The sequence below is a fragment of the Dreissena polymorpha genome, chromosome 5, assembly GCF_020536995.1.
Source record: "Dreissena polymorpha isolate Duluth1 chromosome 5, UMN_Dpol_1.0, whole genome shotgun sequence".
NCBI classification, from domain to species: Eukaryota; Metazoa; Mollusca; class Bivalvia; order Myida; family Dreissenidae; genus Dreissena; species Dreissena polymorpha.
In genome coordinates, this window is record NC_068359.1 from 57,417,745 (window position 1) to 57,443,192 (window position 25,448).

The 25,448-nt window shown below is 31.7% G+C and overlaps 1 protein-coding gene and 2 long non-coding RNA genes across 10 annotated transcripts in view; 2 read left to right on the top strand and 1 right to left on the bottom strand.

Moving 5' to 3' along the window:
* Positions 1-24,410, top strand: part of LOC127832501 (forkhead-associated domain-containing protein 1-like) — a 102,724-nt gene extending 78,314 nt beyond the window's left edge. For 4 of the 8 annotated variants that reach the window (XR_008026929.1, XR_008026934.1, XR_008026931.1 and 1 more), the window contains 2 exons: positions 5,181-8,577; positions 17,541-17,667. Coding sequence is in view for 2 of the 8 variants with exons in the window: in XM_052358002.1 (XP_052213962.1) it covers positions 14,145-14,264 (120 nt within the window). In the remaining 6 variants the exon portion in view is untranslated. Of the gene's footprint in view, positions 1-928; positions 959-5,180; positions 8,578-14,144; positions 16,245-17,540; positions 17,668-23,753 lie in introns of those variants that run through there. The other 4 variants (XR_008026933.1, XR_008026930.1, XM_052358003.1 and 1 more) reach the window with 4 other exon arrangements.
* Positions 139-769, top strand: LOC127832505 (uncharacterized). The gene is made up of 2 exons (XR_008026936.1): positions 139-360; positions 523-769. It is a non-coding gene; the product is annotated as an uncharacterized LOC127832505 (long non-coding RNA).
* On the bottom strand, positions 8,075-17,312 carry LOC127832504 (uncharacterized). Its single transcript, XR_008026935.1, has 2 exons — positions 17,171-17,312; positions 8,075-8,207 (listed from the first exon to the last, which is right to left on the bottom strand). It is a non-coding gene; the product is annotated as an uncharacterized LOC127832504 (long non-coding RNA).
* Positions 24,411-25,448: the final 1,038 nt, after the last annotated feature.

Here is a 25,448-nt window from a genome sequence, read left to right on the forward strand (position 1 = left end):
TTTTGCAAAATGTTTGGTGTAGAAAAAAACACAGACTTTATCTGTTTTGTGTTTTAGTGTTTTTTTGTAGAATATTATGTATATGATCTCAGAATTTTTTTGAAGCACAGTTTTGTGTTAAGGTGTTGATCTTTTCTGAAGGTTTTTAACCAGGTTTTCCGAAGGAAAAAACTGGTTATTAGATTGGCGAATGCGGGCGGGCTGGCTGGCTGGCGGGCTGGCTGGCTGGCGGGCTGGCGGAATAAGCTTGTCCGGGCCATAACTATGTCGTTCATTGTCAGATTTTAAAATCATTTGGCACATTTGTTCACCATCATTGGACGGTGTGTCGCGCGAAATAATTACGTCGATGTCTCCAAGGTCAAGGTCACACTTTGAGTTCAAAGGTCAAAAATGGCCATAAATGAGCTTGTCCGAGCCATAACTATGTCGTTCATCGTCAGATTTTAAAATCATTTGGCACATTTGTTCACCATCATTGGACGGTGTGTCGCGCGAAATAATTACGTCGATATCTCCAAGGTCAAGGTCACACTTTGAGTTCAAAGGTCAAAAATGGCCATAAATGAGCTTGTCCTGGCCATAACTATGTCATTCATTGTGAGATTTTAAAATCATTTGGCACATTTGTACACCATCATGGGACGGTGTGTCCCACGAAAGAATCACGTCAATATCTCCAATGTCAAGGTCGCCACGACTAAAAATAGATTTAAAAAAAAAAAAAAATTACAAAGGGGGTTAATTTTTTTTGGTCATTTCAAAAGTTCAGTTTGAGTTTTCTCCCTTTATCAGATTTTTTTTTCACAATGAAAACCTGGTTTTGTGACAATTTTGTCCCTTGTTCTTTTATAAAAAGGAAAACTTTTTCTGAATCTTGAACCCATTCATATAAGCTAACAGTTTCTAATTGATATGTACTTTTCAGTACTCAAAACCATAGATATTGTGTTCAGAGGTAAGCCTGTGTTCATAACAAAAGTGTTACTAAATACTAGTGACTGCATGTTTACACCCACATAATTATGTTGGCCCTAACAATTAACCTGGACGTGTAGTTTTTGATATCTCTGACAAAACTAACGTTACTCTTAACCCATTTATGCAAAGTGGACTCTCCCATCCTTCTAAATTGGATCAATTTATTCCCAAAATTAGGGATGTCTAGTATATTTATTTCTATATTTAGAATATTACTTACTGAAATTCCTTTAAGCAAACAGCGCAGACCCAGATGAGACGCCGCATCATGTGGCGTCTCATCTGGGTCTACGCTGTTTGCAATGTCCTTTTTTCAGGACGCTAGGCATGAATGGGTTAACCTTGTGTCACTATATAAGCCTTGTTTTGGGAAACTGGACTTAATGCATGTGTGTAGAGTGTCATCATACATTTGCTTGTGCAGTCTTCTGAGGCTAATAAGTGGCAAAAATGTTCCCCTAAAATTGGATTTTTGTTAAAATGAGACTTTTTTTAAAACAAAAAATGCTATAAAAGCAGAAAGGTTATCCTGGATTACATTGTGCAGACAGCGCAGGCTAATCTGGGACCACAATATCCACACATGCATTAAGCCCTGTTTTCCCAGAGCAAGGCTCATATTCTTCATGAATATCAATTTTTAAGGTGTGAGTACAAATATTCCATGAAAAATCCATGATAAAACTTTGTACTTTGTTATCCTCGCCGAAAAAAAATTCGGAGGGGATATAGTAATTGGTCCTGTCTGTCTGTCCGTCTGTCCGTCTGACTGAAACTTTGTCGGGAGCATAACTCCAAATCTATTCAATGGATTTACTTTAAACTTAGAATATAAACAGATGGCAACTAGGAGAAGTGCAGTGACCAAGAAACACAACTCTATCTACCTTAGTTTTTGAATTATCTCCCCTTTTATATAATTTTAAAGTAAATTTTTGTCCGGAGCATAACTCTAAATCTAAAGTAAATTTTTTGTCCGGAGCATAACTCTAAATCTACTAAAGGGATTTACTTGAAATTTGAATTATAAACAAATGGCAAGTAGGAAAAGTGCAGTTACTAAGAACGATAACTCTATCTACCTTACATGTAGTTCTTGAATTATTTCCCCTTTTATATAACTTTAAATTTTTTACCGGAGCATAACTCTAAATCTTCGAAAGGGATTTACTTGAAACTTGAAATATAAACATATGGCAACTAGGAGAAGTGCATTGACCAAGAACCATAACGCTTTCTACCTTAGTTTTTGAATTATCTCCCCTTTTATATAATTTTAAAGTAAATTTTTGTCCGGAGCATAACTCTAAATCTACTTAAGGGATTTACTTGAAACTTCAAACTTAAACAGATGGCAAGAAGGAGAAGTGCAGTGACTAAGAACCATAACTCTATCTACCTTAGTGTTTGAATTATATCCCTTTATTTAATTTCAAAGTAAATTTTTGTCCGGAGCATAATGAATTATCTACCTTTATTTGTTTTTACAAATATTATTCTACTCTCAAAAACTAATGTTGTCATACAAGCAAACACATTTCGGTTGGGATTTGGCACTACTGTGACAAGCTCTTGTTACATTTATAATGGCTTTTATATTTTCTGAATTGAATGATCTGTAAACAACATAAATGATTCTTCAATCTTTTTATAAAGCAAAACTATTTGACTTGTTTACAAAAGTCATGTTAAAGTTTGATTTTGTCATCTTTTTCAATACTGGCCATGTAAAGATGGGGCTCATAGCTCAATATTAACGCTTAAATGTACAAGGGTTTTTCAGTGTAATCTCTATTTTAGACTATCTGTGCTATAGGTTCAAAGAAGGGTAAAGTTAGTGTGAGCAGTTAGTTAAGTATCAATTTAGTGTATGCTTTCCGGGGTTTATAGAGAAATATCAGTCAATTAAAACAGATAACTCACTGTTTCAAACAGTGAAAAATATAATATTTTCTATTATCCATAATTTTCACTTTTTTACTGTGAAATGACGTGATTTTTTTGACAAAATGACGTCATTATTCCAGCAAAATTCTCCAGTTAAATTCAAGAATGATCATAGAAATAATATTTTAAAGTCTTGCGCAAATCCAACAAATATCGGTTATATATATTACAGTATGATGCATGTTTTGAAAACTTAAATCTGAGCTTCACTACAGAAAAACAGGGCTTAATGCAAGTCTGTAAAGTGTCTTCCCAGATAAGACTGTGTTGTTTCCAAAGGCTTATCAGGGACAACAAGTTCTGATTTAATGGAAGTTCTTGTTTAAAGGAAGTCCCTTTTGAACGAAAATCCAGTCTAGGCAGAATGTTTTGTGTAGGCTGATCAGAGATGACGCTTTATGCACATGCATCAAACACGTTTTTCCAGAATGAGGCTCATTTGTTTAAGGTCATGGTAACTATGATATATGAAGTCTTCAGGACTAGGTGTATAGCTATTGAACCTGCTTAGATCGTATAAGATTGTTATATATGGAAGTCCCAATATTCGCTATTGATACATACAGTAAATATTGAATAAATGTTTTCTTAAGTCATTGGTGATAAAACGGGCCAATTTTAGCCATTCAGTGATTTAAAAAAAAGTACCCTTGAATCCCTTTTTTAATAGTTTTATTTATGTGATATTTACTTTATATACATTCTCTAGACTATAGCGCTAAACTTTTATATATATTTTTTATCTGGAGTTTCGTTGTTATTGTTAATTCATTAGAAAGAATGATACAAGATTAAAGATAACGGGTAAGGTTAAAATGATTTATTTTCATGTTAATATAACAGGTATATTGAAACATTTTATTTACAGCCTATTAAGCCTTTTTATGCCCCCGGATTGAATGATCGGGGGTATATTGTTTTTGGCCTGTCTGTCTGTCATTCTGTTACTCTGTCATTCTGTCCCAAAACTTTAACCTTGGTTAAAGTTTTGCGATAACTTTTGCAATTTTGAACATAGCAACTTGATATTTGGCATTCATGTGTGTCTCATGGAGCTGCACATTTTGAGTGGTGAAAGGTCAAGGTCATCCTTCAAGGTCAAAGGTGACATATATGGCTTTAAAGCGGCGCAATAGGGGGCATTGTGTTTCTGACAAACACATCTCTTGTTTTTAACTAAAAATAGTCCTGAAAAATGTTGGCATTGAAACTGAAAGTGCATATTAAAGATCAACATGTGCTATATTTTCTTATTTGACCATAGGCAATTACAGTTATCTGCCAAAATAAATGTGTTATCATGTAAAGCCTTGGCAACAAGTCACTTGAATTGAAAGAATAAAATACTACTTTATTGTTGACAAATGATTAATCAAGGATTTATCCCCAAACTTTGTTTATCATCTGAATATTGCTGTATCAGATACAATAGTGTAATAAGATAAAATAATCAGTACAACACGTTACTTTTGTTTATTAATTATTCATTTATTTATTTATGTACAATATACAATAGTGTCACACTATTCCCTTAACCCATTCCCACTTAGATATGTATTTTGAGTGAAAGAACTTGTAGTCCATAGAAAGTTAATTTAATTAAAGACCGTTCTAACTAGATTCAAGTTGTAACATCATCATTTCCAATCCTAAGATAATGATGAGCAGCAAACAGCATAAAACCTGAACAGACTGCAAGTTTCTTGCAGTCTGTTCTGGCTTTATGCTGTGTGCAAAAGCCGTTTTTACTTTGCTTCTGATGGGGAAAGGGTTAAAACAATTCACGATCTGGGAAACAAGGGTTTATTGCATGTGTTTAAAGAAAAAATATACGGTAATTTAACCCTTAAAGCGCTGGAGCCGAATTTTAAAGGCCTTTGCAAACAGTTTGGATCCAGATGAGACGCCACAGAACGTGGCGTCTCATCAGGATCCAAACTGTTTGCTATTCTGATAGTATTCTTTGAAAAAAATCGAAGAAAATGCTTATTTTAGAAATTCAGCAGACTACATTTTAGCAGAAGACAAATTACCCAGCATGCAAAGGGTATTGAGTGTTATTCAAGATTAGCCAGAGTTTGCAGACTCTAATTTAATAATTGGGATAAGATTTACGAACATGCATTAAGCCCCTTTTTTCCAGGGTGACGCTCAAATGTATTAGCTCAACTAGGCTCAAGGTTTGTGGTTTTTTAGGCCTCAAAATTATATCAGCAAGATTCAACGCAAGTGTTTGTTATTTTCATTTTCAGGATTTAGAAGATGCAGAAAACAATAGACCTTTCTCCGATTCAGAAAGGAGTTTAACAGGGACCCAGGAGCTTTGGGAAAGAAAGACTAGCGAGAAACACAAAGTGGAAGTTGTTGGCTGACGTAAATGTTTGTATTAGAAAAAAATGACAAATATATGACAGATAGTAATAAAAAGGCTCTAGGTGTGTGCATAGAAAATATAGCAAATTTTTGTTGGAAATGAATTGTTCATTTGCAGGTGGGTATTACTCAGAAAACAATGTTTATGGCATGTTGCAGAATCGGCATGAACTGTTCAAGAGAGCTTGCGTTAATTAAAATTCATGATCTTGTTTATTGGCTACTTCCACACGATTGTAAAGGAACATTACAAATATAAATGTATGAGGTACATAGTTATAATGTTGAAGGGAGTAGAAAAAGTTTAAATAATTTTGAGGAAAACTACTTGTCCAGTTGTTGGGTGTGTAATATGATGCTCATATCAAAGGTGTTTCAACAGTAATTTATGGGGTTTTGTTTAAAATTAATGTGTTTACATGAAAGGTGTATATATTTGTGCCAAAAGCAATCCGAGGAAAATCTCAAATTTTCTTTTGTTACTGAGATATACATGTGCAGTTCTGAAAACTTTCAATTGATCTGACTCAGGAGAAGGTGAACTTTGTGATTTATAAGGAATATTGTTTATTGATAATTCATTTTAAATTCAACTTCTTTTCCTTTGAACTTTTAACATTTAATCACATAGGGTAAATTAAATTGTGTTATAGTCATGGAGATATTTTTGTTATATTGAATTAAAACAATTCAGTAAGTATTCATTAAAACTAAGTGAAATACACTGTGACACTGCATCTATCAGTTTTGATAATATTGGATTCTTCGATGCCAAATTATGCTTTCCATAATTTTCATGTTACAGTAAATCAGGAGATTTTCAAATTCAGCTTATGTTTACAAAACAATGAAAAGTTTTGCAAATCGCAGAAAAAGAATAAAACTGATTTTTATAATGCATGCACTTTTTTGTTTTATACTTATTAAGGCATTTATTTCAGCAGACATGAATGTTGATCCATTTTCTGTATTCTGTGCTTCAAAAGCAAAATCACTGCCCATGTGTAATGTCAGATATGAACATGTTTGTTCCATTTTTTGTGCTTTGACTTTAAATACCCATGAGTCTGATATTTATCTAACAGACTTTTAAATACCCAATCTGATAGTGTTTAACAGACATATTTAAATACCAATTGCTAATACTTTTTATTGGTCAATGCTCTTGTTTTTACATGGGTAAGATCATACACTGTTCTTTCGCTAAACAAGGCAATATTTGTCTTTTTCAGGTTTTGTGTTTATTATATTTATTGAAGGTTATATCAACCTTTTTCTTTTAAATATATTAGCTTATTTAGTATTATCATGATAAACTAAGGTAAAATACTTGTTACTAAAAAACAACAACAACAAATGATTTAAAAAAAATGTCATATTTGATTTCTATGTAAATTAAAGTTTGTGAACATTTTTTTAAACTATCATATCATAGTTTACAATTATTCAGAATCTATACTATGTAAAGTAACCATTTGCAAATTTATTATGAACATTATGTTGACACACTCTCTTTACTGCAAGTGATAAGTCCTTATTGGTTATTATCAATTAATGTTCAAATTATAGAACTTGATGTTAAAACATTGGTTTACTATATAAGAATTGGTTATGTAAAGCATGTGTTTTGATGGCATTTACATTGTATGTACAATTGTGAGGAATAAATGAAAGTACATACACAACTGAACTGTCCTGAAATGTCTTTTTTTTAAGAAACGTATTAGCCTGGATAAAGATATGTTTGTATTTTTTAAGATCAATATTTATCATGGTTTCTATTTGAAATGCATTTTACAAATTATAATATATGTTGCTCAAGTTTTAAGATGGAAAATAATGTAAGATTATTGTTGCAAAGTTATGTGTTGTGACTGTTTATTTTAACAATATTTTATAACTGTTGTTGAATGTTTTAAACAACTGTTTACTTGTTTTGCAAAAGAGCTTGTAAAACGGTTCAAGTTTAGAACGAACAACAACTAAGGCATTTTTAACTCCAAGAATACATTCTTATTTTTAATGTTGAATTGTGTATAATTGCCAGTGAACTGTCACTGTGCTTTATAGTATTAGAAATATTAGATAATGTAATGGCTTTTATTTGAATTTTATGTTTCAATGCTTTTATTGTGTCTTTTGGTCTGTGATATCTGTTTCATTTGTTATAAAAGAGTTTTACATTTTTGTAATCCAGTTTTCCTTAAAGGTAACTATAACTTATCCCAGTATATAACTGGGCTGTAGAAAAATTATTATTATTTAATTAATTGACAGACTCGAAAGAGTTTATATTATGTGCTAGATATGTCATTATAAATAGTTATTGATTTATATTCTCAGACCGTCATACAATTAGGTATTTTTTTATTCACATATGGAGGTATTTTTGTACCTGTTCATATCTGAAGGTTGTTTAGTTTTATAAAAATTAATTCCATGTTTAGTTTTATAAAATTAATTCCAGAATCATTTTTGTTGTATTATGTTCAATTACTTGGACATTCCAAAAGCTAGAAGGTTATTTGGTAATCTTACAGCACGAACTTTTTCTTCATAATAAAGGCTACTATTCTTTTAATAAATGCTTCATTTTGCTCTGTTTATTTACACACACATATGTTAAAATATACATACGGCAATAAAGTTGATTTATGCGATGACAAAACCTTTCCAACAATGTGTCATTAAAACGTCAAATTCAATTACTGGCATTCTTTTTAATATTGAGTTGTGTATCCGTGTAAATTTCAGACTACTTTTAAAATAACAAAATATGATCTCCACTTCTTAATAACTTTTATTACACCCTGCTTCATAATACAACACACAGCTTTGGGATTATTGTTTCTTACACCCTGCTTCATAATACAACACACAGCGTTGGGATTATTGTTTATTACACCCTGCTTCATAATACAACACACAGCGTTGGGATTATTGTTTTTTACTGCTGTGACAAATAAAATTGAAAAAAATGTTTTTATAATTCTATACAGCCTACTGAGCCTAATAAATGAATTCCATTTATTGTATATACATTTACACTCATTGTTTATGTTCTTATAATTTATGTAATATTTTACTGCAATTTAGTCATTTGTATTTATTTTCTGTAAACACAGTTTACAAAGAAATGCTCCATTTTTATACAATATGTTAAATTCAGTATATTTACTTTACAAAATATGTCCAGAAGAACAACAACACAAGTTTTCATGAGTTTACAACTTCTGTTGTTCTTCTCAACATTGGCCTTTTGTTGTATGCTCACAGGTTTTGTTCATAGATATTTACAATAAACATTGTTGATGATTTAGAACTCTTTCCATTTTCTATAGTACTTCGTAGTTAATAGTAATGTGTACTCCGGGAAATGCTTCTGAAATAAATCTTGTAGAAAGTAAATTATGTGCCTTGTTTTCTTTTTTATGCATATTATTAACAAAAAAAACACACATCAAATCAGTCTTTCTGTAGGAAAACGGGGGATTAATGCATTTCCATAAAATCAGGGATGCCACTTTCCGCTTAAAATGGCTTTTCTTTAAGAATAGACATCCTTTAAACTATAAAAACAACAAGCTAATTCGTTGAATTGATATCCCCTGCCATTATACTTCTGGACACAAAAGTATTCTGGACGGATGGACAAGGCCAATGTGCATCATCCTCTTATCCATATGTATACTCATACCGAGTTTCAATGAAATCCGTCAAAGCACGTCCAATATATGGCTTCGGACACACAAAAACAGCATTTTTCAAGATACAAAGGGCCATAACTCCGTTATTATCAGATGGTGTACAATGCCATTTGGCGTGGATTATCTTAACCTTGTGTCATTATATAAGCCTTGTTTTGGGAAACTGGACTTAATGCATGTGTGTAGAGTGTCATCATACATTTGCTTGTGCAGTCTTCTGAGGCTAATAAGTGGCAAAAATTTTCCCCTAAAATTGGATTTTTGTTAAAATGCGACTTTTTTAAAAACAAAAAATGCTATAAAAGCAGAGAGGTTATCCTGGATTACATTGTGCAGACAGCGCAGGCTAATCTGGGACCACAATATCCACACATGCATTAAGCCCTGTTTTCCCAGAGCAAGGCTCATATTCTTCATGAATATCAATTTTAAAGGTGTGAGTACAAATATTCCATGACAAATCCATGATAAAACTTTGTACTTTGTTATCCCTGCTGAAAAAAAATTCGGAGGGGATATAGTAATTGGTCCTGTCTGTCCGTCTGTCTGTCTGACTGAAACTTTGTCCGGAGCATAACTCCAAATCAATTCAATGGATTTACTTTAAACTTAGAATATAAACAGATGGCAACTAGGAGAAGATCAGTGACCAAGAACCACAACTCTATCTACCTTAGTTTTTGAATTATCTCCCCTTTAATATAATTTTAAAGTGAATTTTTGTCCGGAGCATAACTCTAAATCTACTGAAGGGATATACTTGAAACTTGAAATATAAACAGATGGCAACTAGGAGAAGTGCAGTGACCAAGAACCACAACTCTATCTACCTTAGTTTTTGAATTATCTCCCCTTTTTTATAATTTTAAAGTAAATTTTTTGTCCGGAGCATAACTCTAAATTTACTGAAAAGATTTACTTGAAACTTGAAATATAAACAGATGGCAACTAGGAGAGGTGCAGTGACCAAAAACCACAACTCTATCTACCTTAGTTTTTGAATTATCTCCCCTTTTTTATAATTTTTAAGTAAATTTGTTGTCCGGAGCATAACTCTAAATCTACTGAAAAGATTTACTTGAAACTTGAAATATTAACAGATGGCAAGTAGGAAAAGTGCAGTGAGTAAGAACCATAACTCTATCTACCTTAGTTTTGAATTATCTCCCATTTTATATAACTTTAAAGTACATTTTGTCCGGAGCATAACTCCAAATCTATTCAATGGATTTACTTTAAACTTAGAATATAAACAGATGGCAACTAGGAGAAGTGCAGTGACCAATAACCATAACTCTATCTACCTTAATTTTTTTAATTATCTCCCCTTTTATATAACTAAAGTAAATTTTTGTCCGGAGCATGGCTCTAAATCTGAAGGGATTTACTTGAAACTTGAAATATAAACAGATGGCAAGTAGGAAAAGTGCAGTGACTAAGAACGATAACTCTATCTACCTTAGTTCTTGAATTATCTCCCCTTTTATATAACTTTAAAGTTAATTTTTGTCCGGAGCATAACTCTAAATCTACTAAAGGGATTTACTTGAAACTTGAAATATAAACATATGGCAACTAGGAGAAGTGCATTGACCAAGAATCATAACTCTTTCTACCCTAGTTTTTGAATTATCTCCCCTTTTATATAATTTTTTAGTAAATTTTTGTCCGGAGCATAACTCTAAATCTACTGAAGGGATTTGCTTGAAACTTGAAACTTAAACAGATGGAAAGTAGGAGAAGTGCAGTGACTAAGAACCATAAATCTATCGATCTTAGTGTTTGAATTATATCCCTTTATTTAATTTCAAAGTAAATTTTTGTCCGGAGCATAATGAATTATCTCCCTTTATTTGTTTTTGCAAATATTATTCTACTCTCTAAAACAAAAGTTGTCATACAAGCAAACACATTTCGGCGGGGATTTGGCACTACTGTGACAAGCTCTTGTTACATTTATAATGGCTTTCATATTTTCTGAATTGAATGATCTGTAAACAACATAAATGATTCTTCAATCTTTTTATAAAGCAAAACTATTTGACTTGTTTACAAAAGTCATGTTAAAGTTTGATTTTGTCATCTTTTTCAATACGATGTAAAGATGGGGCTCATAGCTCAATATTAACGCTCAAGTGTACAAGGGTTTTTCAGTGTAATCTCTATTTTTGACTATCTGTGCTATAGGTTCAAAGAAGGGTAAAGTTAGTGTGAGCAGTTAGTTAAGTATCTGTTTAGTGCATGAACTACATCAATTTATTGTATGCTTTCCGGTGGTTAAGAGAAATATCAGTCAATTAAAACAGATAACTCACTGTTTCAAACAGTGAAAAATATAATATTTTCTATTATCTATTATCCATAATTTTCACTTTTTTACTGTGAAATGACGTGATTATTTTGACAAAATGACATCATTATTCCAGCAAAATTCTCCAGTTAAATTCAAGAATGATCATAGAAATAATATTTTCAAGAGTGCGCAAATCCAACAAATATCGGCTATATATATTACAGTATGATGCGTGTTAAGAAAACTTAAATCTGAGCTTCACTACAGGAAAACAGGGCTTAATGCAAGTCTGTAAAGTTTTTTCACAGATAAGACTGTGTTGTTCCCAAAGGCTTATCAGGGACAACAAGTTCTGATTTAATGGAAGTTCTTGTGTAAAGGAAGTCCCTTTTGAACGAAAATCAAAGGCTTATCAGGGACAACGAGTTCTGATTTAATGGAAGTTCTTGTGTAAAGGAAGTCCCTTTTGAACGAAAATCAAAGGCTTATCAGGGACAACGAGTTCTGATTTAATGGAAGTTCTTGTGTAAAGGAAGTCCCTTTTGAACGAAAATCAAAGGCTTATCAGGGACAACGAGTTCTGATTTAATGAAAGTTCTTGTGTAAAGGAAGTCCCTTTTGAACGAAAATCAAAGGCTTATCAGGGACAACGAGTTCTGATTTAATGGAAGTTCTTGTGTAAAGGAAGTCCCTTTTGAACGAAAATCAAAGGCTTATCAGGGACAACGAGTTCTGATTTAATGGAAGTTCTTGTGTAAAGGAAGTCCCTTTTGAACGAAAATCAAAGGCTTATCAGGGACAACGAGTTCTGATTTAATGGAAGTTCTTGTGTAAAGGAAGTCCCTTTTGAACGAAAATCAAAGGCTTATCAGGGACAACGAGTTCTGATTTAATGGAAGTTCTTGTGTAAAGGAAGTTCCTTTTGAACGAAAATCCAGTCTAAGCAAAATGTTTTGTCTAGGCTTATATAAGATGACACTTTATGCACATGCATCAAACACATTTTTCCAGAATGAGGCTCATTTGTTTAAGGTCATGGTAACTATGATATATGAAGTCTTCAGGACTAGGTGTATAGCTATTGAACCTGCTTAGATCGTATAAGATTGTAATATATGGAAGTCCCAATATTCGCTATTGATACATACAGTAAATATTGAATAAATGTTTTCTTAAGTCATTGGTGATAAAACGGGCCAATTTTAGCCATTCGGTGATTTAAAAAAAAAGTACCCTTGAATCCCTTTTTTAATAGTTTTATTTATGTGATATTTACTTTATATACATTCTCTAGACTATAGCGCTAAACTTTTTTATATATTTTTTTATCTGGAGTTTTGTTGTTATTGTTAATTCATTAGAAAGAATGATACAAGATTAAAGATAACGGGTAAGATTAAAATGATTTATTTTCATGTTAATATAACAGGTATATTGAAACATTTTATTTACAGCCTATTAAGCTTTTTTATGCCCCCGGATTGAATGATCGGGGGTATATTGTTTTTGGCCTGTCTGTCTGTCATTCTGTTACTCTGTCATTCTGTCCCAAAACTTCAACCTTGGTTAAAGTTTTGCGATAACTTTTGCAATTTTGAACATAGCAACTTGATATTTGGCATGCATGTGTATCTCATGGAGCTGCACATTTTGAGTGGTGAAAGGTCAAGGTCATCCTTCAAGGTCAAAGGTGACATATATGGCTTCAAAGCGGCGCAATAGGGGGTATTGTGTTTCTGACAAACACATCTCTTTTTTTTAACTAAAAATAGTCCTGAAAAATGTTGGCATTGAAACTGAAAGTGCATATTAAAGATCAACATGTGCTATATTTTCTTATTTGACCATAGGCAATTACAGTTATCTGCCAAAATAAATGTGTTATCATGTAAAGCCTTGGCAACAAGTCACTTGAATTGAAAGAATAAAATACTACTTTATTGTTGACAAATGATTAATCAAGGATTTATCCCCAAACTTTGTTTATCATCTGAATATTGCTGTATCAGATACAATAGTGTAATAAGATAAAATAATCAGTACAACACGTTACTTTTGTTTATTAATTATTCATTTATTTATTTATGTACAATATACAATAGTGTCACACTATTCCCTTAACCCATTCCCACTTAGATATGTATTTTGAGTGAAAGAACTTGTAGTCCATAGAAAGTTAATTTAATTAAAGACCGTTCTAACTAGATTCAAGTTGTAACATCATCATTTCCAATCCTAAGATAATGATGAGCAGCAAACAGCATAAAACCTGAAAAGACTGCAAGTTTCTTGCAGTCTGTTCTGGCTTTATGCTGCGTGCAAAAGCCGTTTTTACTTTGCTTCTGATGGGGAAAGGGTTAAAACAATTCACGATCTGGGAAACAAGGGTTTATTGCATGTGTTTAAAGAAAACATATACGGTAATTTAACCCTTAAAGCGCTGGAGCCGAATTTTAAAGGCCTTTGCAAACAGTTTGGATCCAGATGAGACGCCACAGAACGTGGCGTCTCATCAGGATCCAAACTGTTTGCTATTCTGATAGTATTCTTTGAAAAAAATCGAAGAAAATGCTAATTTTAGAAATTCAGCAGACGACATTTTAGCAGAAGACAAATTACCCAGCATGCAAAGGGTTAAACATTGAGTGTTATTGAAGATTAGCCTGAGTTTGCAGACTCTAATTTAATAATTGGGATAAGATTTACGAACATGCATTAAGCCCCTTTTTTCCAGGGTGACGCTCAAATGTATTAGCTCAACTAGGCTCAAGGTTTGTGGTTTTTTAGGCCTCAAAATTATATCAGCAAGATTCAACGCAAGTGTTTGTTATTTTCATTTTCAGGATTTAGAAGATGCAGAAAACAATAGACCTTTCTCCGATTCAGAAAGGAGTTTAACAGGGACCCAGGAGCTTTGGGAAAGAAAGACTAGCGAGAAACACAAAGTGGAAGTTGTTGGCTGACGTAAATGTTTGTATTAGAAAAAAATGACAAATATATGACAGATAGTAATAAAAAGGCTCTAGGTGTGTGTATAGAAAATATAGCAAATTTTTGTTGGAAATGAATTGTTCATTTGCAGGTGGGTATTACTCAGAAAACAATGTTTATGGCATGTTGCAGAATCGGCATGAACTGTTCAAGAGAGCTTGCGTTAATTAAAATTCATGATCTTGTTTATTGGCTACTTCCACACGATTGTAAAGGAACATTACAAATATAAATGTATGAGGTACATAGTTATAATGTTGAATGGAGTAGAAAAAGTTTAAATAATTTTGAGGAAAACTACTTGTCCAGTTGTTGGGTGTGTAATATGATGCTCATATCAAAGGTGTTTCAACAGTAATTTATGGGGTTTTGTTTAAAATTAATGTGTTTACATGAAAGGTGTATATATTTGTGCCAAAAGCAATCCGAGGAAAATCTCAAATTTTCTTTTGTTACTGAGATATACATGTGCAGTTCTGAAAACTTTCAATTGATCTGACTCAGGAGAAGGTGAACTTTGTGATTTATAAGGAATATTGTTTATTGATAATTCATTTTAAATTCAACTTCTTTTCCTTTGAACTTTTAACATTTAATCACATAGGGTAAATTAAATTGTGTTATAGTCATGGAGATATTTTTGTTATATTGAATTAAAACAATTCAGTAAGTATTCATTAAAACTAAGTGAAATACACTGTGACACTGCATCTATCAGTTTTGATAATATTGGATTCTTCGATGCCAAATTATGCTTTCCATAATTTTCATGTTACAGTAAATCAGGAGATTTTCAAATTCAGCTTATGTTTACAAAACAATGAAAAGTTTTGCAAATCGCAGAAAAAGAATAAAACTGATTTTTATAAAGCATGCACTTTTTTGTTTTATACTTATTAAGGCATTTATTTCAGCAGACATGAATGTTGATCCATTTTCTGTATTCTGTGCTTCAAAAGCAAAATCACTGCCCATGTGTAATGTCAGAATTGAACATGTTTGTTCCATTTTTTGTGCTTTGACTTTAAATACCCATGAGTCTGATATTTATCTAACAGACTTTTAAATACCCAATCTGATAGTGTTTAACAAACATATTTAAATACCAATTGCTAATACTTTTTATTGGTCAATGCTCTTGTTATTACATGGGTAAGATCATACACTGTTCTTTCGCTAAACAAGGCAATATTTGTCTTTTTTCAGGTTTTGTGTTTATTATATTTATTGAAGGTTATATCAAATTTTTTCTTTTAAATATATTAATTTATTTAGTATTATCATGATAAACTAAGGTAAAATACTTGTTACTATAAAACAACAACAACAAATGCCATGATTAAAAAAAAAGACATATTTGATTTCTATGTAAATTAAAGTTTGTGAACATTTTTTAAAACTATCATATCATAGTTTACAATTATTCAGAATCTATACTATGTAAAGTAACCATTTGCAAATTTATTATGAACATTATGTTGACACACTCTCTTTACTGCAAGTGATAAGTCCTTATTGGTTATTATCAATTAATGTTCAAATTATAGACCTTGATGTTAAAACATTGGTTTACTATATAAGAATTGGTTATGTAAAGCATGTGTTTTGATGGCATTTACATTGTATGTACAATTGTGAGGAATAAATGAAAGTACATACACAACTGAACTGTCCTGAAATGTCTTTTTTTTAAGAAACGTATTAGCCTGGATAAAGATATGTTTGTATTTTTTAAGATCAATATTTATCATGGTTTCTATTTGAAATGCATTTTACAAATTATAATATATGTTGCTCAAGTTTTAAGATGGAAAATAATGTAAGATTATTGTTGCAAAGTTATGTGTTGTGACTGTTTATTTTAACAATATTTTATAACTGTTGTTGAATGTTTTAAACAACTGTTTACTTGTTTTGCAAAAGAGCTTGTAAAACGGTTCAAGTTTAGAACGAACAACTAAGGCATTTTTAACTCCAAGAATACATTCTTATTTTTAATGTTGAATTGTGTATAATTACCAGTGAACTGTCACTGTGCTTTATAGTATTAGAAATATTAGATAATGTAATGGCTTTTATTTGAATTTTATGTTTCAATTCTTTTATTGTGTCTTTTGGTCTGTGATATCTGTTTCATTTGTTATAAAAGAGTTTTACATTTTTGTAATCCAGTTTTCCTTAAAGGTAACTATAACTTATCCCAGTATATAACTGGGCTGTAGAAAAATTATTATTATTTAATTAATTGACAGACTCGAAAGAGTTTATATTATGTGCTAGATATGTCATTATAAATAGTTATTGATTTATATTCTCAGACCGTCATACAATTAGGTATTTTTTTATTCACATATGGAGGTATTTTTGTACCTGTTCATATCTGAAGGTTGTTTAGTTTTATAAAAATTAATTCCATGTTTAGTTTTATAAAATTAATTCCAGAATCATTTTTGTTGTATTATGTTCAATTACTTGGACATTCCAAAAGCTAGAAGGTTATTTGGTAATCTTACAGCACGAAATTTTTCTTCATAATGAAGGCTACTATTCTTTTAATAAATGCTTCATTTTGCTCTGTTTATTTACACACACATATGTTAAAATATACATACGGCAATAAAGTTGATTTATGCGATGACAAAACCTTTCCAACAATGTGTCATAAACGTCAAATTCAATTACTGGCATTCTTTTTAATATTTAGTTGTGTATCTGTGTAAATTTCAGACTACTTTTAAAATAACAAAATATGATCTCCACTTCTTAATAACTTTTATTACACCCTGCTTCATAATACAACACACAGCGTTGGGATTATTGTTTCTTACACCCTGCTTCATAATACAACACACAGCATTGGGATTATTGTTTATTACACCCTGCTTCATAATACAACACACAGCGTTGGGATTATTGTTTCTTACTGCTGTGACAAATTAAATTGAAAAAAATGTTTTTATAATTCTATACAGCCTACTGAGCCTAATAAATGAATTCCATTTATTGTATATACATTTACACTCATTGTTTATGTTCTTATAATTTATGTAATATTTACTGCAATTTAGTCATTTGTATTTATTTTCTGTAAACACAGTTTACAAAGAAATGCTCCATTTTTATACAATATGTTAAATTCAGTATATTTACTTTACAAAATATGTCCAGAAGAACAACAACACAAGTTTTCATGAGTTTACAACTTCTGTTGTTCTTCTCAACATTGGCCTTTTGTTGTATGCTCATAGGTTTTGTTCATAGATATTTACATAAACATTGTTGATGATTTAGAACTCTTTCCATTTTCTATAGTACTTCGTAGTTAATAGTAATGTGTACTCCGGGAAATGCTTCAGAAATAAATCTTGTAGAAAGTAAATTATGTGCCTTGTTTTCTTTTTATGCATATTATTAACAAAAAAAAACACACATCAAATCAGTCTTTCTGTAGGAAAACGGGGGATTAATGCATTTCCATAAAATCAGGGATGCCACTTTCCGCTTAAAATGGCTTTTCTTTAAGAATAGACATCCTTTAAACTATAAAAACAACAAGCTAATTCGTTGAATTGATATCCCCTGCCATTATACTTCTGGACACAAAAGTATTCTGGACGGATGGACAAGGCCAATGTGCATCATCCTCTTATCCATATGTATACTCATACCGAGTTTCAATGAAATCCGTCAAAGCACGTCCAATATATGGCTTCGGACACACAAAAACAGCATTTTTCAAGATACAAAGGGCCATAACTCCGTTATTATCAGATGGTGTACAATGCCATTTGGCGTGGATTATCTTAACCTTGTGTCATTATATAAGCCTTGTTTTGGGAAACTGGACTTAATGCATGTGTGTAGAGTGTCATCATACATTTGCTTGTGCAGTCTTCTGAGGCTAATAAGTGGCAAAAATTTTCCCCTAAAATTGGATTTTTGTTAAAATGCGACTTTTTTAAAAACAAAAAATGCTATAAAAGCAGAGAGGTTATCCTGGATTACATTGTGCAGACAGCGCAGGCTAATCTGGGACCACAATATCCACACATGCATTAAGCCCTGTTTTCCCAGAGCAAGACTCATATTCTTCATGAATATCAATTTTAAAGGTGTGAGTACAAATATTCCATGACAAATCCATGATAAAACTTTGTACTTTGTTATCCCTGCTGAAAAAAAATTCGGAGGGGATATAGTAATTGGTCCTGTCTGTCCGTCTGTCTGTCTGACTGAAACTTTGTCCGGAGCATAACTCCAAATCTATTCAATGGATTTACTTTAAACTTAGAATATAAACAGATGGCAACTAGGAGAAGATCAGTGACCAAGAACCACAACTCTATCTACCTTAGTTTTTGAATTATCTTCCCTTTTTTTATAATTTTAAAGTAAATTTTTTGTCCGGAGCATAACTCTAAATTTACTGAAAAGATTTACTTGAAACTTGAAATATAAACAGATGGCAACTAGGAGAGGTGCAGTGACCAAAAACCACAACTCTATCTACCTTAGTTTTTGAATTATCTCCCCTTTTTTATAATTTTTAAGTAAATTTTTTGTCCGGAGCATAACTCTAAATCTACTGAAAAGATGTACTTGAAACTTGAAATATTAACAGATGGCAAGTAGGAAAAGTGCAGTGAGTAAGAACCATAACTCTATCTACCTTAGTTTTTGAATTATCTCCCATTTTATATAACTTTAAAGTACATTTTGTCCGGAGCATAACTCCAAATCTATTCAATGGATTTACTTTAAACTTAGAATATAAACAGATGGCAACTAGGAGAAGTGCAGTGACCAATAACCATAACTCTATCTACCTTAATTTTTTTAATTATCTCCCCTTTTATATAACTTTAAAGTAAATTTTTGTCCGGAGCATGGCTCTAAATCTGAAGGGATTTACTTGAAACTTGAAATATAAACAGATGGCAAGTAGGAAAAGTGCAGTGACTAAGAACGATAACTCTATCTACCTTAGTTCTTGAATTATCTCCCCTTTTATATAACTTTAAAGTTAATTTTTGTCCGGAGCATAACTCTAAATCTACTAAAGGGATTTGCTTGAAACTTGAAATATAAACATATGGCAACTAGGAGAAGTGCATTGACCAAGAATCATAACTCTTTCTACCCTAGTTTTTGAATTATCTCCCCTTTTATATAATTTTTTAGTAAATTTTTGTCCGGAGCATAACTCTAAATCTACTGAAGGGATTTGCTTGAAACTTGAAACTTAAACAGATGGAAAGTAGGAGAAGTGCAGTGACTAAGAACCATAAATCTATCGATCTTAGTGTTTGAATTATATCCCTTTATTTAATTTCAAAGTAAATTTTTGTCCGGAGCATAATGAATTATCTCCCTTTATTTGTTTTTGCAAATATTATTCTACTCTCTAAAACAAAAGTTGTCATACAAGCAAACACATTTCGGCGGGGATTTGGCACTACTGTGACAAGCTCTTGTTACATTTATAATGGCTTTCATATTTTCTGAATTGAATGATCTGTACACAACATAAATGATTCTTCAATCTTTTTATAAAGCAAAACTATTTGACTTGTTTACAAAAGTCATGTTAAAGTTTGATTTTGTCATCTTTTTCAATACGATGTAAAGATGGGGCTCATAGCTCAATATTAACGCTCAAGTGTACAAGGGTTTTTCAGTGTAATCTCTATTTTTGACTATCTGTGCTATAGGTTCAAAGAAGGGTAAAGTTAGTGTGAGCAGTTAGTTAAGTATCTGTTTAGTGCATGAACTACATCAATTTATTGTATGCTTTCCGGTGGTTAAGAGAAATATCAGTCAATTAAAACAGATAACTCACTGTTTCAAACAGTGAAAAATATAATATTTTCTATTATCTATTATCCATAATTTTCACTTTTTTACTGTGAAATGACGTGATTATTTTGACAAAATGACATCATTATTCCAGCAAAATTCTCCAGTTAAATTCAAGAATGATCATAGAAATAATATTTTCAAGAGTGCGCACATCCAACAAATATCGGCTATATATATTACAGTATGATGCATGTTTAGAAAACTTAAATCTGAGCTTCACTACAGGAAAACAGGGCTTAATGCAAGTCTGTAAAGTTTTTTCCCAGATAAGACTGTGTTGTTCCCAAAGGCTTATCAGGGACAACAAGTTCTGATTTAATGGAAGTTCTTGTGTAAAGGAAGTCCCTTTTGAACGAAAATCAAAGGCTTATCAGGGACAACGAGTTCTGATTTAATGGAAGTTCTTGTGTAAAGGAAGTCCCTTTTGAACGAAAATCAAAGGCTTATCAGGGACAACGAGTTCTGATTTAATGGAAGTTCTTGTGTAAAGGAAGTCCCTTTTAAACGAAAATCAAAGGCTTATCAGGGACAACGAGTTCTGATTTAATGGAAGTTCTTGTGTAAAGGAAGTCCCTTTTAAACGAAAATCAAAGGCTTATCAGGGACAACGAGTTCTGATTTAATGGAAGTTCTTGTGTAAAGGAAGTCCCTTTTGAACGAAAATCAAAGGCTTATCAGGGACAACGAGTTCTGATTTAATGGAAGTTCTTGTGTAAAGGAAGTCCCTTTTGAACGAAAATCAAAGGCTTATCAGGGACAACGAGTTCTGATTTAATGGAAGTTCTTGTGTAAAGGAAGTCCCTTTTGAACGAAAATCAAAGGCTTATCAGGGACAACGAGTTCTGATTTAATGGAAGTTCTTGTGTAAAGGAAGTCCCTTTTGAACGAAAATCAAAGGCTAATCAGGGACAACGAGTTCTGATTTAATGGAAGTTCTTGTGTAAAGGAAGTCCCTTTTGAACGAAAATCAAAGGCTTATCAGGGACAACGAGTTCTGATTTAATGGAAGTTCTTGTGTTAAGGAAGTTCCTTTTGAACGAAAATCCAGTCTAAGCAAAATGTTTTGTCTAGGCTTATATAAGATGACACTTTATGCACATGCATCAAACACATTACCCAGAATGAGGCTCATTTGTTTAAGGTCATGGTAACTATGATATATGAAGTCTTCAGGACTAGGTGTATAGCTATTGAACCTGCTTAGATCGTATAAGATTGTTATATATGGAAGTCCCGATATTCGCTATTGATACATACAGTAAATATTGAATAAATGTTTTCTTAAGTCATTGGTGATAAAACGGGCCAATTTTAGCCATTCGGTGATTTAAAAAAAAAGTACCCTTGAATCCCTTTTTTAATAGTTTTATTTATGTGATATTTACTTTATATACATTCTCTAGACTATAGCGCTAAACTTTTTTATATATTTTTTTATCTGGAGTTTTGTTGTTATTGTTAATTCATTAGAAAGAATGATACAAGATTAAAGATAACGGGTAAGATTAAATGATTTATTTTCATGTTAATATAACAGGTATATTGAAACATTTTATTTACAGCCTATTTAGCTTTTTTATGCCCCCGGATCGAATGATCGGGGTTAAATTGTTTTTGGCCTGTCTGTCTGTCATTCTGTCACTCTGTCATTCTGTCCTAAAACTTTAACCTTGGTTTTGCGATAACTTTTGCAATTTTGAACATAGCAACTTGATATTTGGCATGCATGTGTATCTCATGGAGCTGCACATTTTGAGTGATGAAAGGTAAAGGTCATCCTTCAAGATCAAAGGTCACAAATATGGCTTCAAAGCGGCGCAATAGGGGGCATTGTGTTTCTGACAAACACATCTCTTGTTTTTAACTAAAAATAGTCCTGAAAAATGTTGACATTGAAACTGAAAGTGCATATTAAAGATCAACATGTGCTATATTTTCTTATTTGACCATAGGCAATTACAGTTATCTGCCAAATTAAATGTGTTATCATGTAAAGCCTTGGCAACAAGTCACTTGAATTCAAAGAATAAAATACTACTTTATTGTTGACAAATGATTAATCAAGGATTTATCCCCAAACTTTGTTTATCATCTGAATATTGCTGTATCAGATACAACAGTGTAATAAGATAAAATAATCAGTACAACACGTTACTTTTGTTTATTAATTATTCATTTATTTATTTATGTACAATATACAATAGTGTCACACGCTTCCCTTAACCCATTCCCACTTAGATATGTATTTTGAGTCAAAGCACTTGTAGTCCATAGAAAGTTAATTTAATGAAAGACCTTTCTAACTAGATACAAGTTTTAACACCATCATTTCCAATCCTTAGATACTGATGAGCAGCACACAGCATAAGACCTGAACAGACTGCTAGTTACTTTCAGGCTGTTAATTCTGGCTTTATGCTGGTTGCAAAAGCCATTTTTATTTTGCTTCTGATGGGGAAAGGGTTAAAACAATTCACAATCTGGGAAACCAGGGTTCATTTCATGACCGTAACAAAGAAATATAATTTAAGCAGTAAGTGTTGTCCAAGATTAGCCTGTGCAGACTGCACAAGCTTATTTAATAAATGGGATAACACTTTATGAACATGCATTGAGTCCCTTTGTTCCAGGGCAACACTCAAATGTATAAGCTCAATTAGGCTCAAGGTTTGTGGTTATTAAGGCCTCCAAATTATATCGGCAAGATTCAACGCAAGTGTTTGTTATTTTCATTTTCAGGATTTAGAAGATGCAGAAAACAATAGACCTTTCTCCGATTCAGAAAGGAGCTTAACAGGGACCCAGGAGCTTTGGGAAAGAAAGACTAGCGAGAAACACAAAGTGGAAGTTGTTGGCTGACGTAAATGTTTGTATTAGAACAAATATGTGACGGATAGTACTAAAAAGGCCCTAGGTGTGTGTATAGAAAATATAGAAAAAAAATTGGGAAAATAAATTGGGAAAATAAATTGGGTATTGCTCAGAGAACAAAGTTATTAGCATGTTGCAGACTCCGCATGAGCTGCTCAAGAGAGCTTGCATTAACCCTTTGCATGCTGGGAAATTTGTCGTCTGCTAAAATGTCGTCTGCTGAATTTCTAAAATTAGCATTTTCTTCGATTTTTTTCCAAAGAATACTATCAGAATAGCAAACAGTTTGGATCCAGATGAGACGCCACGTTCTGTGGCGTCTCATCTGGATCCAAACTGTTTGCAAAGGCCTTCAAAATTCGGTTCCCGCACTGAAAGAGTTAATTGAAATTCATGATCTTGTTTTTTGGCTACTTCCACACAATTGTAACTGAAAAATGACACATATAAATTTTTTTAATTACATATTATGTTGAAGGGGAGGAGAAAAAGTTGAAATAATTATGAGTAAAGCTACTTTTCCCATTGTTGGGTGTGTAATTATATATGATGTTCATATCAAAGGTTTTTCAACAGTAATTTATGGGGTTTTGTTTAAAATAAATGTATTTACATGAAAGGTGTATATATTTGTGCCAAAAGCAATCCGAGGAAAATCTCAAATTTTCTTTTGTTACTGAGATATACATGTGCAGTTCTGAAAACGTTCAATTGATCTGACTCAGGAGAAGGTGAACTTTGTGATTTATAAGGAATATTGTTTATTGATAATTCATTGTAAATTCAACTTCTTATCCTTTGAACTTTTAACATTTAATCACATAGGGTAAATTAAATTGTGTTATAGACATGGAGTTATTTTTGTTATATTGAATTAAAACAATTCAGTAAGTATTCATTAAAACTAAGTGAAATACACTGTGACACTGCATCTATCAGTTTTGATAATATTGGATTCTTCGATGCCAAATTATGCTTTCCATAATTTTCATGTTACAGTAAATCAGGAGATTTTCAAATTCAGCTTATGTTTACAAAACAATGAAAAGTTTTGCAAATCGCAGAAAAATAATAAAACTGATTTTTATAATGCATGCACTTTTTTGTTTTATACTTATTAAGGCATTTATTTCAGCAGAAATGAATGTTGATCCATTTTCTGTATTCTGTGCTTCGAAAGCAAAATCACTGCCCATGTGTAATGTCAGAAATTAACATGTTTGTTCCATTTTTTGTGCTTTGACTTTAAATACCCATGAGTCTGATATTTATCTAACAGACTTTTAAATACCCAATCTGATAGTGTTTAACAAACATATTTAAATACCAATTGCTAATACTTTTTATTGGTCAATGCTCTTGTTATTACATGGGTAAGATCATACACTGTTCTTTCGCTAAACAAGGCAATATTTGTCTTTTTCAGGTTTTGTGTTTATTATGTTTATTGAAGGTTATATCAAATTTTTTCTTTTAAATATATTAATTTATTTAGTATTATCATGATAAACTAAGTAAAATACTTGTTACTATAAAACAACAACAACAAATGCCATGATTAAAAAAAATGACATATTTGATTTCTATGTAAATTAAAGTTTGTGAACATTTTTTAAACTATCATATCATAGTTTACAATTATTCAGAATCTATACTATGTAAAGTAACCATTTGCAAATTTATTATGAACATTATGTTGACACACTCTCTTTACTGCAAGTGATAAGTCCTTATTGATTATTATAAATTAATGTTCAAATTATAGAACTTGATGTTAAAACATTGGTTTATTATATAAGAATTGGTTATGTAAAGCATGTGTTTTGATGGCATTTACATTGTATGTACAATTGTGAGGAATAAATGAAAGTACATACACAACTGAACTGTCCTGAATGTCTTTTTTTTAAAGAAACGTATTAGCCTGGATTAAGATATGTTTGTATTTTTTAAGATCAATATTTATCATGGTTTCTATTTGAAATGCATTTTACAAATTATAATATATGTTGCTCAAGTTTTAAGATGGAAAATAATGTAAGATTATTGTTGCAAAGTTATGTGTTGTGACTGTTTATTTTAACAATATTTTATAACTTTTGTTGTATGTTTTAAACAACTGTTAACTTGTTTTGCAAAAGAGCTTGTAAAACGGTTCAAGTTTAGAACAAACAACAACTAAGGCATTTTTAACTCCAAGAATACATTCTTATTTTTAATGTTGAATTGTGTATAATTACCAGTGAACTGTCACTGTGCTTTATAGGATTAGAAATATTAGATAATGTAATGGCTTTTATTTGAATTTTATGTTTCAATGCTTTTATTGTGTCTTTTGGTCTGTGATATCTGTTTCATTTGTTATAAAAGAGTTTTACATTTTTGTAATCCAGTTTTCCTTAAAGGTAACTATAACTTATCCCAGT